Raw genomic sequence first — 15,896 nt, forward strand, 5'->3', positions numbered from 1 at the left:
CCCTCCCTCCCTCCCACCCTTCTACCCCTAACCTGTTCCTAGCCATCTCGTCAACCCTGATATACTTTTTGTAGCGTCTCTTATCAGTGTTCTGATATCGCGTTATCAACCAAAAAAATTTTATTCCGGTCCTATAAAAGAGCTGCTACGGATGGTCCTGGGATCTGAAATGATAAGAGGTACATATTTCGGCAAGTTATATGCTTGACGCGCTTTATCGTTTTGCGAGAGGGCGAAAAGATGAAAGAGAGAGGGAAGATGAGAAGAAAAGGGAAGAAAAGTTTTCTTGTTTGTCAGAAGCGAATACGTGGCACGCGATCTAGGTACAATGATAATAATAATTCTTCGGATACCATAAATTTTCATATTTCCGAACACAAACATTTCTTTAGTTAGGTATGCATTCGATATAAATTTGTTTTTGTGCCTCGAGATACAGTGTAAAAGATTTTTTATTTGTCTTTCGTAATAGTCAAAAATAATATTTTTCATTGAAAATATATATAGTTTCAAGTAGTCAAGTGGAGTAAAAGACTTGTTAATGAATCTTAGAAATGATTGATTATAATTATAATTATAAAGTGTGACATTTTGAAAATTATTAGAGACTTAATCGGTGCGAAAGTAATGGCATCTTACTCTATATAATGAATTATATACAAGACACAGACTGTATATCGCTGTATATCGCTACTCTACTGTATATCGCTACGCATCACCCTATAAATTAGTAGGATAAAAGTAGGATAAAAGTAGGATAAATTAGTAGGATAAAATCTAACTGCATAAAGCTGCGTCTGCGGTTGGCTTCGATTTGAGGCCCAACAGTTTCAAACACTTGCTCAATCACTGAAACAGTGTATTATGCGTAGCGTACGTTACCGGATAGAACGAAAAGAGGGAACAAAATTGAAAAGTAGAAAAAAATTGGTTAACTCAGGTTCGTAAAAAGAGTGTGGAGTTGTCGTTCGAAAATTGTTGTTTACTGGTTACAGTTAAAGAAACGAAATAAAAACTGAGTGGTTTTACTGTCAAGCCTCCTTTTTTTTTTTAATTAGCGCTTTTACTCGGGGTAGATGCTATTAAAGTGAAATTATTGCTTGTCATAACCACTCCCTTAATTCAACACAAAATTTTAATGAATATTCTTCATAAACATATGTATATACATATATATACGTACTAAGGATATTCGCGATAAAGTCAACCACCTGAAGTTGGTCAGCCAATTTGACTTCTATGGTAGACACCACCTTCAGGTTTTACGTTTGTCATGAATAATCATATACGTGCTGGTACAAGGGAAAGTTTGTTTACACGTGAAATACCAGAATGCTTGAACGAGCTAAAAATAGATGGAATATATATTAAAAAAAGTTATTCGGCTAGCGTTCCCATTTAATTTTAATTGTTAATTAACATTTTAGTATAGTACAGTCTGATTTAATATAGTATAACCTTCAAAGATGTTAAACACGTGACTCAACTTCATTCTGTATCGGGAATAAGAATAAGTAAAAAAAAAAGAAAATATTTATAAATATAGTAATAATATATAAAATATATTTAATTTAAAGTATTATATTTCTATATAGTATATTATTTATATGTATATTATATATAATACATTATGTATATTTGCCAGCAGCAACAATATGGTAGTTGGGTTAACACAAGAAAGTTGTTATTTAAAATTGACAAGGTAACTCTTCAGTGACATTTATTTCTGCAAAGTCCAGGCTTCTGATATCTCATTAATCAATAAGGCTTTATACGAAATATGAATGTTTACCCGCTGCATAGCATAGCATTAAATAATCCGTTAGGTAAACCCAAGCGGATCGTCTGACTATGTGTGGTTTTGATCTACTTATTGGAAGTTTGCACCTAAGCCATCTGGTGTTGACATCCAAAAATAGTTCAAGAAAGCCTATATTTCTTATAGTTATATATATATATATATATATAATTGTAAAATGGTAAAATATGTTTGGCTGGACGTTAGGGTTGAATAATCGGGTATATAGGTATAAGGGACGTTATATACATATACATATAATATTTATAAGCAACTTCAACTTCCGGTTACATTTTTGGCATTTTCTCAAAAAAAAAAAAGCAGTCTAGCTGATAATTAATATTTCTTCATTGCGTCACGCTGAATGTCTCATGTGTCACTAGTATGTATATCTATATGAATATATGTATACATAAGATACTCGAATACATGTATACAGGCAAAGCGGCAATTTGAATTTACGTAAATATTTCAAGCTCCAAGCGTAAAGGAGGAATTTTAAAGAAAATTCAAATCCGATTTCAAAAGCTATAATATTTTTCATCATGGAAAACTTCGTGTTTAAGAAATTTCTCAAAGTATATATTTAATTTTTCTATTTTTCATGCCCACTTTCTGACTGTTTTCATATGAAAAAAAGTTCGTGCTATATAGTCGATCCATAAATTTTTTATTAATCGTTCGATCAATTACGTACTCCGTTTAACGGTAGTACTGCTGGTTCTTTTGAGAGTGACTAAAAATATCGATAATGAAAGAAAAAGTTTTGTAAAAGACATAAGGAAAAAATTATAACAAATCAGTGAATCGAAGTGTCTACCGTAACGTTAATGGCGACTGGTTGTATGTTTGGTCGTGCATTCTGGTTCGCTGGTTTCACATTTTCAGGGACGCTCGATTTTTTCTTCCATGTAAATGAGGTATTTATCTAATAAAAAATTTGGTGTGTATGCGTGTATATTTCATAAACGAAATATTCCGTAATCCATCAGTTGTACTCGTAAACCCTGTCGACTTGTAGAAATTCAAGTCATTTTCAAACAAAACTTTACCCGCACTTTGAATTACCTCATGAATCCCTTAATTCAATTTGATAAACTTTGCCATGGTCGCTGGTAAACGCGAAATATTTTCATAGAACTTAAAGAATACGAATTGTCGGTATGAGATGTACAGTGAAATTTATGAAGGTCGATAAATTCATTATACCAAGTCTGAAACTTAATCAGGATACACTGTCTTTTATAAAAAGTGAAAAAGCACGTACGAAAATTTAAATCGGTTAAAAAAAATTGTAAAAAAAATTTAATCTCACATTTCAGCTGATTTTATTTGACTTCCAAAATCAATATTCCCTAGAGTAAATTTTAAAGACCCACGTACTGCTTCCATTTATCGGTCCTAATCGCTATACTTGTTTCACGACGTGGCGCTTGATAATGAGAATTTGAATAGGAACCGTAAAGGCGCGTTTATAGTACCGCGATAACGATGAATGAAAAAGTATGTAGATTTTATAATAAAATATATTTTATCATGCACCAGTACCTTGTCAAAGTTAAATGATAACTTGAATAGGACTTGGTAATTGTTTCGAAGGTTCTTGGGGATTATTCACAACGTATTACACTTATTAATGCATCTCTCTTGTGTACAGACCATTATGAAAATAGGTAGAGATTTGCATATTCAGATTGAGGTACGTGTACGTACGATATGTATGATTTCCTGTACTGTTTGCCTGTTACGAGTTCACAAGTCACGCGACAATTGCTCAAATGAGCGATGAGTGAACGAGTAGACTACGAGAGCGTGCGTTTGTCTACATACGTACGGTGTGAAAGGACCTTCAAGGTCTTTGTTTATTACCATATAGAAAAAATATATTTCACGTGTGCATATACGTATATTGCATCACTAGATTTACATTACGTCGCTTGATGCACAACAGCCTTAAAGTGTCCAGCGATACATTTTGAGGTTAGGGTAAATTTTCTAGAAAGATTAATAAGAATAAAGTGGAAGATAACCAAAAAGTCAAGGGAAAGAGAAAAAAAAATTGATTAAGCCCAAATTTTGTGGTGGACGTAAACCGAATTTATCGCCTGCATAAAATATGGCCATAAGTGTCCGTAAAAAAAAAAACGAGAAAAAAAGTCCCGTGATTTATTACAGATAAAAATCCTTTTTTTTAGTTCACCCTATAAATTTTTTCTCTTCGCATATTAACTTCAAACATCATCCAACGTCAGAGGATTGGAATATGGTAGAACAGCCCCACGAGCATTTTCACCCTTAAAAAAAATCAAATTCCATAGAAAAATGTAAAAATTTTTTAATTTTCAAATTCTCAAAAATAACCTCACCCTACCACTCGCCTCTGCACTCCCTCTTAGCACTTTACCTACAATTCCTTCAACCTTTCTCCCCCCCCCCCACCATCCACTTGCAGTTTCACCTATTTTACCGATAAATATTGTCAACCCTAAAATCACCCGACTCAGTAATCACCTGCTTCGCCGATTCCCTTGATTATATATCATCTCCCACTTTTCCTATCTCTCTGTCCTTTTCTTTTCTCATCCCGTTCAGCCAATCCGCCAATACCGCTTGACACGATGTACGAAGAGCCAGGAAGCCGACCAGTGAATTTAGGTGAATAAACATGGTGTGAGTAATACAGGGTAAAATTGATCCGTGAACATTTATTATCATCCCTCTTGAGCTCGATGCTTCTTTCTCGACGATTAAGTTTTTTCCTCTACCATTTCTCATTTGTCTATCAACATCCGGCAGTGGTCCATGAGATTAGTCAGCCGTCACTCTCATAGAAGCCAATGCCTTTTGTACTCTCTAGTCCATCGGACAATAGGGGTAGGAACTCCTAATGGGATAAGCTTTGATAATACAGTGTCTTCCGTCCCTTGGAAGTTAGCTTATATGTACTATACAAATATATAATACAGTAATATTCGAAGTAAATGAAACCACCTGTACGCAATCCTAACGTTAAGTTCTCCCTATACACAGTCTGTATATCGCTAGACTCGACAGTAAAAGGTAAAATCGATTTTCGCAAATTCCACGTGGACCGTAAAGTCTATGGCGAGTCGTGATTTTCCCGGCGTCTTCCATTGCCTTTATTCCAGTACGAATAGAGCCGTATCAGATTGTAAAATTTGATTTCTACTCTCTTCGCGGATACCCGGTATCTAGCTGGCTGCTATATATCCTATATAGCCAAGGAAGTGTCAAGAGAATATAAGGAGAGGTCATCGCGACGTATCCTCTTTTCACTTTGACTTTTACGTATTTTATATCGCGTATATACATATACAGTACATATATGTAGTTTTAATATAATAATAAATTTCGCTAAGCACTATATATGAGAATTTTTGTATATAAAGATTCTATCGACTCGATCGGTCCGATTACGTAAGCATTGAGACGTGAAAAATTATTTTTTGCAAATGATATAAGAAAAGAATGAAGATAAAGAAGATACGGCCGTAGCCCTGTGATTTATTCTCGTTATTACAGTCGAGCAAGAAACCACTCGGATTCCAGATTGAATTCAATGATCGAGGCATTGCTAAATTCGAATTAAATAAAAAGATACGATACAGCATTCGTAAATTCAAGATGGCGTTGAATGGGTATATTTCTTTCAATATTTTCCCCTTTCTTTTTTGTTAACCCCCACGCCATGCCCTTTTTCACCCTCATCTTCGCTCTCCTATCTCATTTTTTTTTACATCCCCGCATTTCAGTCAACAAATTCCATTACCTACGCCAATAATGAAACATTTTTGTTCGCCTTTTTCTTTTCATCCCCCCCGCGCACCTCATTATTGTTAAATCAACTGTTATCACGAAATTTCGATCCAGTGACGTCGTTCAAACAGAGAGATGACTAGACGTAGAATTTTTATTTAAAAAATTGTCCCCCTCTAATTAACCTCGCGTCGTTTCGCAGACGAAACACTAAATTACAATGGCTGCTCGAGAGTGCGACGTCTTGTCTGGTGGGATGTCATGAATTATAGGGAAGTGTCGTGACAACTGCCGAGGGTGCTGAAAGAGAAATATTCAAATAGTAGATAACAGATTATCCACTACCGTTGCTATTACGTAGAGTCAATTAAGGGACGTTTTCGTTGTGAAATTGAAAAATTTTTCTTAATAGCGAAGCAGGACGGCAATTTGGTTTTATAAATTTTTTAGTTCCCATTTTGCCCTTCCTCGATACGTATAAAATTTTTACTGAAAATCACAATCAACCATGTCATCCACTGTGTGCACGTGGTTGCCCAAGGGTTGTAACGTATGCTAATTTAAGATATATATTTAATTTGAGATTGTATATGGACTTTGAGAGAATCGCGACTGAAATTATTTATTTAACTCCTTAACTATCAGTGACGTCTTTAGGGACAGAAATATAAGTAACGCGTCGGGATAGTAGATAAATCAATGATTCGAAATGGAGTTACCATTGAACTTCCGGAATCCGACTTAACTCGACAACTGTGGGATAGATTAAGAAGCCACAAGTTGCACTTGACGGTTTTCGTGAATGCAAATGAAACAGGTCATCCGCTATACGCGCGCAGATTATTTCAAGGATATAATACACGCCGCTTAATCTTAATATTAAACCAGAAAGACCAATTGAACATAAAAACGTTACAGGTATCACGAGATTGTAGAAAAAACAATAATTCAGTACAATTTTAATTAAATTATCATTAAAAAATGTATTTCCACTCAATAAACTGACACTGTAGTTGACGTAAAAAATATATCGTCTATACTTAAATATACATATATGTATATATGAGACATTGACTTGACTCTGGCAGTAACTACTCAAGTCAATTAATTTCCAAAATAACCTATATATAAGATGTCACTGGCAGAAAAATTCTTAAAAGAAATAATATCAGTGTTTATCGACATGCGTGAATTTGTCAGTCAGTTTTATAAGAAAAGACAAAAAATTTCATATATACCATAGACAACGTTGACGAAGCTTTTTCGTTAATTGTTTGATGAACCCTGGGCACGTCGTGCCCTCCCTTCACCCAATTGCTAGCTGCTTCCTCTAGGTAGGTTAGAGGAAGTATTTTTCGCTTATTTCCCAAAAGGTCAAGAGTTCAAGATAGCATTTCATACAGAGAACCTTCTAATATGTTAACTGTTATTAATATAATTATATCAAAAACCACGTGTCATTAACTAAGCATTGCACTGTTTACGGACTGTCAAAAAAAAGATCCAACACGTGGACCGACTATATACATATATACATATGATTTATTAATGGTCAGATATTTTTATAATAGTGCACGTATGTTCTCTCAGACAATTTATCGGACCAGAGGCCCTCGAGACTCTCGAGAACACTCGAGATGAAAATTAGGTTTGCTCTTTATTTAAACCTGAGCTCGGATTGGGTCAGAGGTTAAACGATCGATCGTTTATCGTAATATACGACCGAGCATAAACATCACGTTTCCACGATAAGTAGGGAAACGCATACTTTTGTGGGCTTAACGCGTCTCGTTTCCGCAAAAAAAAAAAGCCAATGGGAAGAAGTGAAATAAAAAATTAATCATCATTAAAAATTAATTATAATTACGGAAATTAAAAATAAAAATTATTATCCTTACGTAGAATGATTAGGAATACATTTTCTTTTCACTTTTTTCATTGCTCTAGTCCAATTCGAACGGAACTTAGAAAATATAAATGCAAAGAGAAATTATTAATTTGATATTTTATTTTTACGAGAAAAAATTCCTGCTCGGTTTAACACTGTCGGGACGTGACGTCATGTATTAGAATTTCTCAAACGACTCGCACAAATAAAAGGACTGCGGTCATTGTGGGGAAGAACGATACGGATGAACAGGGAAAAGCAAAAAGTCCAGACAGAATGGTAGATAAGGAACACATAGTGGGGATAATAGGTAGAGGAATAAAGTAAAAAAAAAAGAAGAGTGGTAACTTCAGCTACGTTATGTAATTTCTTACGTAAGACAGGAAATTAATTTTATCAGACATCCTATTCGAATGAAATGATAAGAAAAATATGTTCTCCTATGAAAAATAAAAAAAAAAAGAAATTCAGAAGTTATATATGTATAGGAATTTTATCGAACAAATTTTTCGATTTTTTTTTTCAACATTTACAGGGGGTTGATTAGTTATCAAGGTGCTTACCAATCGACTAGTTGAGTCAACCTTCTCATATTACTAATTGATTCGCAATGGCTATTATCAACAAGGCTATAGCTCTACCAAGTTAATAAGTCAATGTAGTCGATGAACGTTACCAAAGAAGATAAAGGTTAGGCAGGTCCTCCAACTGACTAATATCCAGCTAATGAAATAATAAATAAGGGTGCGGCACCCCTGGCCATTTTACCGATTTATAACGGGCTGCCGATGACGTGCCTACGATTTCCCCGAAATTCTCTCCACCTTGACGTCATTTTGGTGACCTTTTCTTTTAATAGACGATACTGCTGTATAGGTACCACGAGGATTAATTCAATCGTGCCTAGACAAGGGTAGTTACTTGCTTTAGCATTATCCAAGCTTATAGGTTGGTAGAACTGGCGAATATAATAATTTGTTGGTACTTAATCCTGGGCCTATAGGAAACTGTTGTATCGTTGATTATGGCGGGAATATTTCAATTGCTTATTATTGGACGGATATAAAGTGCTTATGGGAGATAGATGAAAATTAATAGAATTTATTATGTGTATCGCAATCAAGATTATTCTTATATATTATACCGATTAAGTTTTTCCTAGTCAATATATCGACTATCCGGTTGGAATTATGAGTACCGTGCAATAAAATAATGAATTACGCGACTGACGTTATTAATAATTTCTAACAATTTTTATTAATAATAATTATTCAACGAGTAACTAAAAATCTCATAAAGATATCTTGGTATTAACGTCACATAAAAAGTGTAAGACCTAAGAATGAAAGTGAGAGAATTTGTAGAAATTTTTTCGGATTAATTATTTTTTTTGGAGGTTTCGTAAAATTTATATATACATATCTTTTTTTTAATACAATTTTATTGGCAATCAGACGTTACGTTGATATTGATATAATGGCAATAAAAGAAAGGCTTGTCTTACGAGCATTCTCGCGTAGAAGTTTCTCCCGACATCAAAGAATCGAAGGTGCCAAGAAAATAATTAAATCATTTACGTTTGATTAAATAAAAGCATCGTTCGCATGAACGAAGTGGAATAATCAAAGGCGTAAGTCATTCAATTAAGATAATCAATAGGTACTGCTTTTAATGTGATTCAAGCTTACAAGAATTGAAGACCGGAAGTCGTGTCTTTTGAATAAGAAATTAAATTCTAAAAATTCAGTACCTACCCTTGCTTCTATAGCCGCATTCGCAAAGGGGCGTTCACGGTGAATAGCGGCGAGAAATTTTTTTTTCCACGATCCATCCCTCTCCCATGAAAATATATTTGACCTAAGGGTGTAATTTTTTCTCACACCTAATTTTCCCACCCCAAAGTGGATATTCGTAAAGCTTTCGAAGATTCTTCAAAAAGATTTGATTGCGAAAATCGAATCATTTTTCCCACCCCAATGAATCACCCCTAATTTTCTCCTAACCATCTCAGAGGGTCCAGCCGTCGAGTTGCCGAATTAAATTATTCGCTTAAACGAGAGTGTCAATCACAGACGCGCAGATAACAGCTGATCTTGTGTAACGACAGATACTAAACTTTTCAGCCTTGGTCTCTTGAAGGGGTTGATACGCATTATTGTTATCGTCTTCTACGCTGTTGCATAGCTTTTAGTCCGATTGATCGTCACCAACACAATTAGCCTAAGAGCAACCCCGTAGAGGTGTTTTTCTAGTGTATACCAACCCTTTTGACAGTATGGTTTATTTTCAAGTAGGGCGGTTATTTGAGAAATGACTTTTAAACTCGGCGAAATTACAAAAATGTCCATCGGAGTGCATTCGAAAATTGGTAACGGAATAGGAATCGACTACCCTGGTCAACTCTCCGTAAATGATTTATTAATACAGTAATCCCATAAAGAAGGGATGAACGCGGCAGCCATTTTAAGTTTGACAAACGGCCAATTAAAATGTACAATTTTTCATCCCTGGCTATGGATGAAAATCAACCTTCCCCTCCCGCCCCTCCTCGATCTCTTTTTCTGATATTTAGCTGAGAGCATTTTTAAATTTTATTCCCTAAAAAGATTATAATTGTCCGAATGATGTTCGGATCGTCTTACTTCGACCCTAATGTCAAAAAGGGCATAACGAGTTGAACGATCAGAAATGAATTTTAATCAGAGAAATACAAGCGCGAAAGTTAAACTTTTTTACCCGCGTTGTGGATCCTCGAAAGTTTGACAGTTTCCCTCAGGATCTAATTAATCGAAATTGAAAAACCTTTCACCCTCGTCAACCCTTGACCATATGGTAAGCATGAATATGTCGTTTCCGGATTGTCGAACGTCAAGGGTAAGATTGACGTTTTAATTAGACAATATATGTATATAACGTAACATAAGCGAATCGTCCGTTGCGAATAGCCCAAAAGATAAAGTGCGACGCGACTTAAGAAACTGATAACCCATCGGCGATCTATTCGCGATTACTTAGCGCGGGAGATACAAAAGTTTAAAAAGCGCCATCGTTAGCGTCTGAACAAGAGATTTTTATTTAGCGTACACACGGTATATATAAATATATATAAACTTGTCGAAGGGCAGGTACGAGAACATTGACGATTAAGCGGCATTCGCAACGACAAGTTAAAATATGTTTTCTAAAAAGAAATTCGAACCTTGAATGATCCAGCATTGAAACTCTAACCTAACTTAGCTTAACGTAGCTTTAATTATATTAATTAAGATAAACGAAGCCACTCGTTAAGTATCGAATGCCATTAACAGATTAAATTTATCTTAAGACAGCCCAAGCCATGATCTTGATCGGCTGATATTTTTGGCACGGTCGAAAACCAACGGGAAGATTAATAATAATTTATTAGACGGAATTAGTTACCAACTGTGAACACAGCTTACAGAAACGCGTGGCTGCGCATAATTATGCCCCGTTCGTACGCCAGAAGCTGTAAGAACAATTTCAAGATTTTCCACCTTTAAATTTCCCGCCTAATACGACGGAAGCGCCGCTCAACGCTCGTTACCGCAGTGGAGAATAACGGTAGCTTCGTTTAATTCATCAAGACGTCCTTTTTCCTCTCTCTACCCATTCGTTAATTAAACTACTGTGTACGTTGCTTTATCATTATTTAGCTGCTACGTTGTGAATCATTAAAGAAGTTCTAACCGACCGTAAATACGTGTGGCTTCGGTTTAATATAGCAGGCAGCCATGACACGTATGAATTATACAGACATTACGGTATTGAACAAGGAATTGAAAAGCCATAACGAATTTTCGAATTTCTTCACTAGGAAAAAAGAAAACAAAAAATATTAAAAAAAGATTTAAGATTTTTCGACAAATTTTAATACTTCTTGTCGTGCCGTATTATTTATGTATACGCAAACGATATATCTATTTATAAACCACTGAATTATAATACAGTGAATCATCTGTTACAGGAAAACAATAAATCCTGGTATTAATGAACACCGGACGGCTGTAGTGGATGAAGGAGAACATTTTTTTTTTTAAGAACTACAAAAGACCTCATGGCGGGACACGTAAGTTTTCTATGAAATCGTTAGAGTGACGTCACTGTATGGATTATTCTTTTTTTTTTTTAACTTGCATTTTAATGAACACATTGTCTATGCGTAAACTCATTAACGTTCACAATTAATCCAATCTAGTCATGCATTGAATTTATATTATGTATAGTCGGTGTATAATTCAAAGTAAACTTTGGGGTGACGTATACAGTGAAAAACGAAGATTCACGAAAATTCACGAAGTTAGTCGGAATTGATGGTGAATTTTTTTCTTCATAAAAACTGGTTATAAAGTGATGAATAACACGCGATTCGTTTTAGGCGACGCCAGAAGTGGATCGTCGACCCCGACGCCGGGCGTCGTTCTCGACGCTGACTGCTGCCCCTACGAAATAACGTATGAGTAGGGGATCATCTAAACAAGAATTTCAGTGACCTTCCTATGACATTGTTATATGCCGACAATACGTCGCGTCACCTTTGACATGCCAACGAATTCCCGATTGCAGTGACGCGTGTATACGGGTAGAGAAACGAGGGTAGATGTAAAACTGATAAATTTTTTGTCGCGAGACACATCTGAAAGGGCTCAAAATATCAAGTACCATTGTTTATGAAGAAGATCGTGGCTTAATATCGATTGACGTGTACACGACGCAGGGAACAGATGAAATTATGAAAACTAATAGGAAGGATGATTTAAAAAATTATGAAAAATAAAAAAATATTCTATATTCTCCCGAAGCCATTAGCTGTATTTAATAACCATTAGGCCTTACGAAACCCTTGTAAAATGGGTGTACGTATCAGTACGTAATTAACGTAAAAGGGTAACACTTTCTGTTTCTATCGCTTAATGAAAGTTGACGTGCGACTCTCGCGACCTCTCACAGATGGCGGAACGGTCGACAGCCGTTAGATGGAAGGTTTGAATTCCTGAGGTGAATAAATAACGCAAAAAGAAAGTCACGGGGGCTGCGAGAAGGTAACCCCTAAACGATATACGGTGTGGGTGAGTTTCCATATCGCTACGAAGTATGAGAATTACGTGAACAGAGAGCCATAAGAATGGCAGTTACATCTGAACGACGCAAAAGCGATAGGCGTCCATTTTCGTATCGATTATATCGAATCGTATCGCAACTTCTTTTATTAATTTTTTGCCTTCTCATTCCCATTTTCATTTTATCGTTCGATGATAAAAGCTTTTAAAAAATCTTTCGCTTGTCCGTAAAGCTTTCGGGTAAATTCGCCCATACGTATTCACCCATAAATATGCCGTCTCTTTTCTTTCCAATACACGTAATAAAATCTGCGGTGCCGCAAAGACGAACGATATTCGCGCATTAATAGGCGACACGAGGAAAATTTGAAATACGCGTGACTCTTTTGACGTATCTTGACGAGTTGCACAAGCCATGACGCAATTTACATGAACGTCGGCACAATTTTGTCCGTCAAGTTTATTTCTAGAAAGACGACCTGAAATAATTGCCAGACTTCCGTAAGACCCCAAGAACAACCAGGACTCAGTAAGACTTGAGGATTTGGCAACGGACATACCGACGTGTACACGCAAATGGATATCAGACCAAAAATTATGAAAGGGTTCACGTAGTTTTTATTTACAAGAGAAAAAAAAGCATTCGCTACAAAGAAGAGTTTGTCGTAACTCGAATTACTTTTTGGAGTTTTTTTTGTGCAGTTTTTTTTTTAAATTAATTTTCAGCCATCGAACGTCCCTCTTATTTCGAATGACTTGACTCTCGTTAAAATTATAATTAATCCTCTGTCCATAATAATCCCCTAAAACGAAATCCTCCAAATAGGATTTTACGCGAGATTTTTTTGTTCTTTCATTGATTACCATAAATTTCCTTATCTTATTTATTTATTTTTTTTTTACACAGGACGATCCTGACTTCACCAGTCCTCTTCTGCAAGATCAGATGCTCTGGAAGGAGGAGCTGCGATGTCGCAGTGAAAATACAACGCGTGAGGGTGAGTAAAAGTAAAACGAAAAAAAAAGACGTAATGTTTCCTTGTACTTCGGTGCATTCATTTGCGACGTCCATTGTGTCATTATGTTAATTATGTCGAGCATCGTAACGAAACTCTTGTTTTTTTTATTTATTTATTTGTTATATAACTCAAACTTTATAAAGGGTCTCGCTAATTATGAGAAAATTAATGCACCCATGATTTCTAGGACGATGGGAAAGTTACGTAGCTGAAGGGATTGTATTAAGTAAAATTAATTAGCGGTTCGGGACGACGGGCGTCGGGACGCCGTGAAATAATAATAAACTCCAGTAACCACTGTCCATGTACGCTTATGCGAATCTGCCATTATTCGACACCCTAAATATCGTCCATTCAAAATATTTTGCAAAAAATCGACGTTTTACAGTTTTTGAAAAAAAGGTTTTTGAAAAAAAAAAAAGTATTTTGCGTCATCGCGACACATTAGTCGCTTCGAAATACGATAAGCAAGAGTGGATATATATTTATAAAAAGAAAATGCTGGCTCCCACGCAAAAGTGCTGAATTCCATGAATTTTATTAAGACGAAAAAGAAAAAAATTTCAAATTTTCAACAGCTTCCCTCTCACTGCAGGTAATAAGTTGACGGGAGGAAGATTTCCTGTCCGCCCCCATATTTTCATCTGACCGAAACACCTGTGACATAGAGAGAATTCCAAGAATCGGCAAGAATGAGAAAAAAGATCCGCGTTTTCTACCATTTAGTCGGAAAAATTCAAGAAAAAAAGTAATATAATAAATATATGCAAATAAATATATAAATATATACCACAGCTTTGAAAGATTAACAAGACGTAATACGAATCCTCGTTAGATAGAAAATTCTCCTCCTGTTTCGAATTCCCAGCGACGCCTTCGTCCCTTATAGACACGCAGCAGTTACGACCAATCGCTATTACGAAAATCAATAAGAATTCAGTAACTTCAATTTTCTTCACGAATCAAACACTGCAGGTATATATTACAGGGACAAATTCTTCCTAGAGAATTCAAAAGTACGCATACGGCATATATAGGTCATTATATTAAATAAATCGTTAACTAAGTTTGAATGAGAATAAAAAAACAGAAGAAACACTGTCCGCCATTTTTTAATGTAATTTGATCCATATACAATTTTCGACAGTGCATAAAATACATTTAAAAAAAATTGCGTCCACTCTTTATGTCTGCGTCCTGCATGACCATTCAGAATAATAATATCTATACAACGAAGGAACAAGTGAAAAAAAAGTTTTCTAGAGAATTAACCCATTAACGCCGAGGTGATCAGAATTTTGACTAACTTTTCAACGTGTTTATTTATTATGTTATCAGACCAAAAAAATAATGCAATAACTCTATTCCTACGCGAAATTTGATGCTCTTTCAGAATCTGAGCTCAAAATTTCGATTAGACACCGAGAAAAAAAAATATGGCCGATTTAAACGTGAAAAACGTGAAAATTTTCGACAAAAACATTTTTTCGCATTTTTTTTCACAATGATAACGCAAAGGTATTAACTTTTTACTATGATCAGAGGTGATCATGGCACTCGAACATTAAGAGGAATTTTTTTCAGAAAAATTCATCAATGCGTTTTTTCAAAATGGCGGCGAGAATGAAAAAAAGCCAAATACCCAGCACAAATTAGAAAAATGTCGACGAGACGTATTCGAAAGGGGTTATATTCTAGCTTTTTGACGTCTTATTGACATCTTATGTCTAAATGACGTTTTTCTGACGTCGGATATCTGTAAGACGACAAAATCCAGGACATAAGACCTTCAGATAATGTTGTGCGAACGCTTTTTTCTAAATTTGTATTACCTGGGAAGTTAAACGGTAATCAGGAACGAATTTGTTGGGGCCCTTGGGTAAAAGGTCGAATTACCTTGAAATTACATTTTCAGAAACTCCAAAAAGCTGAAACCTGTAAGTACCCATACAGGCTGAAGGAAAAGTGGATGAGAAAACAGGTTGCAAAACTTTGGCACGACTTGGTACAATGCAGAAACTCTATGTCTATACATTCTCGAACTCTCGAACTTTCAAAGACTTTTGTAATACGTATTGTGATTTCTCGAAGAAAAGGGATTTCTTTTTGCGTAATCTTATTGTTAGTTTAACGAAACCAATCATCAAATTAAAGTCAGTAAGAATTTGTAGGAGTACTTATAATACATTATATATACCTATATATATAATACTGTATTGACTGAGTTGCCCTAAATTTCATAAAAGATTGTATAAAGCTTTTTGAAATTTTTGGCGTGAGAATCTGTCCGATTTAAATATTTATGTTATGACGTTTTAAAGTTTCATGATCATTCA

General features: G+C 35.3%; 1 protein-coding gene and 1 long non-coding RNA gene across 5 annotated transcripts in view; one reads left to right on the forward strand and one right to left on the reverse strand.

Annotated features, from left to right (window-relative positions):
• Nucleotides 1-15,896, reverse strand: part of LOC107270654 — a 37,971-nt gene that overhangs the window by 20,442 nt on the left and 1,633 nt on the right. The window lies entirely within an intron of this gene.
• Nucleotides 1-15,896, forward strand: part of LOC107270647 (parathyroid hormone/parathyroid hormone-related peptide receptor) — a 30,303-nt gene that overhangs the window by 3,510 nt on the left and 10,897 nt on the right. For all 4 annotated transcript variants that reach the window (XR_001538387.2, XR_003060626.1, XM_015745837.2 and 1 more), the window contains exons 2-3: nt 11,449-11,550; nt 13,449-13,539. Coding sequence is in view for 2 of the 4 variants with exons in the window: in XM_015745837.2 (XP_015601323.1) it covers nt 11,539-11,550; nt 13,449-13,539 (103 nt within the window). In the remaining 2 variants the exon portion in view is untranslated. The remainder of the gene's footprint in view (nt 1-11,448; nt 11,551-13,448; nt 13,540-15,896) is intronic.

The sequence above is a fragment of the Cephus cinctus genome, unplaced genomic scaffold (assembly GCF_000341935.2).
Source record: "Cephus cinctus unplaced genomic scaffold, Ccin1 Ccin1_scaffold0806, whole genome shotgun sequence".
NCBI lineage: Eukaryota > Metazoa > Arthropoda > Insecta > Hymenoptera > Cephidae > Cephus > Cephus cinctus.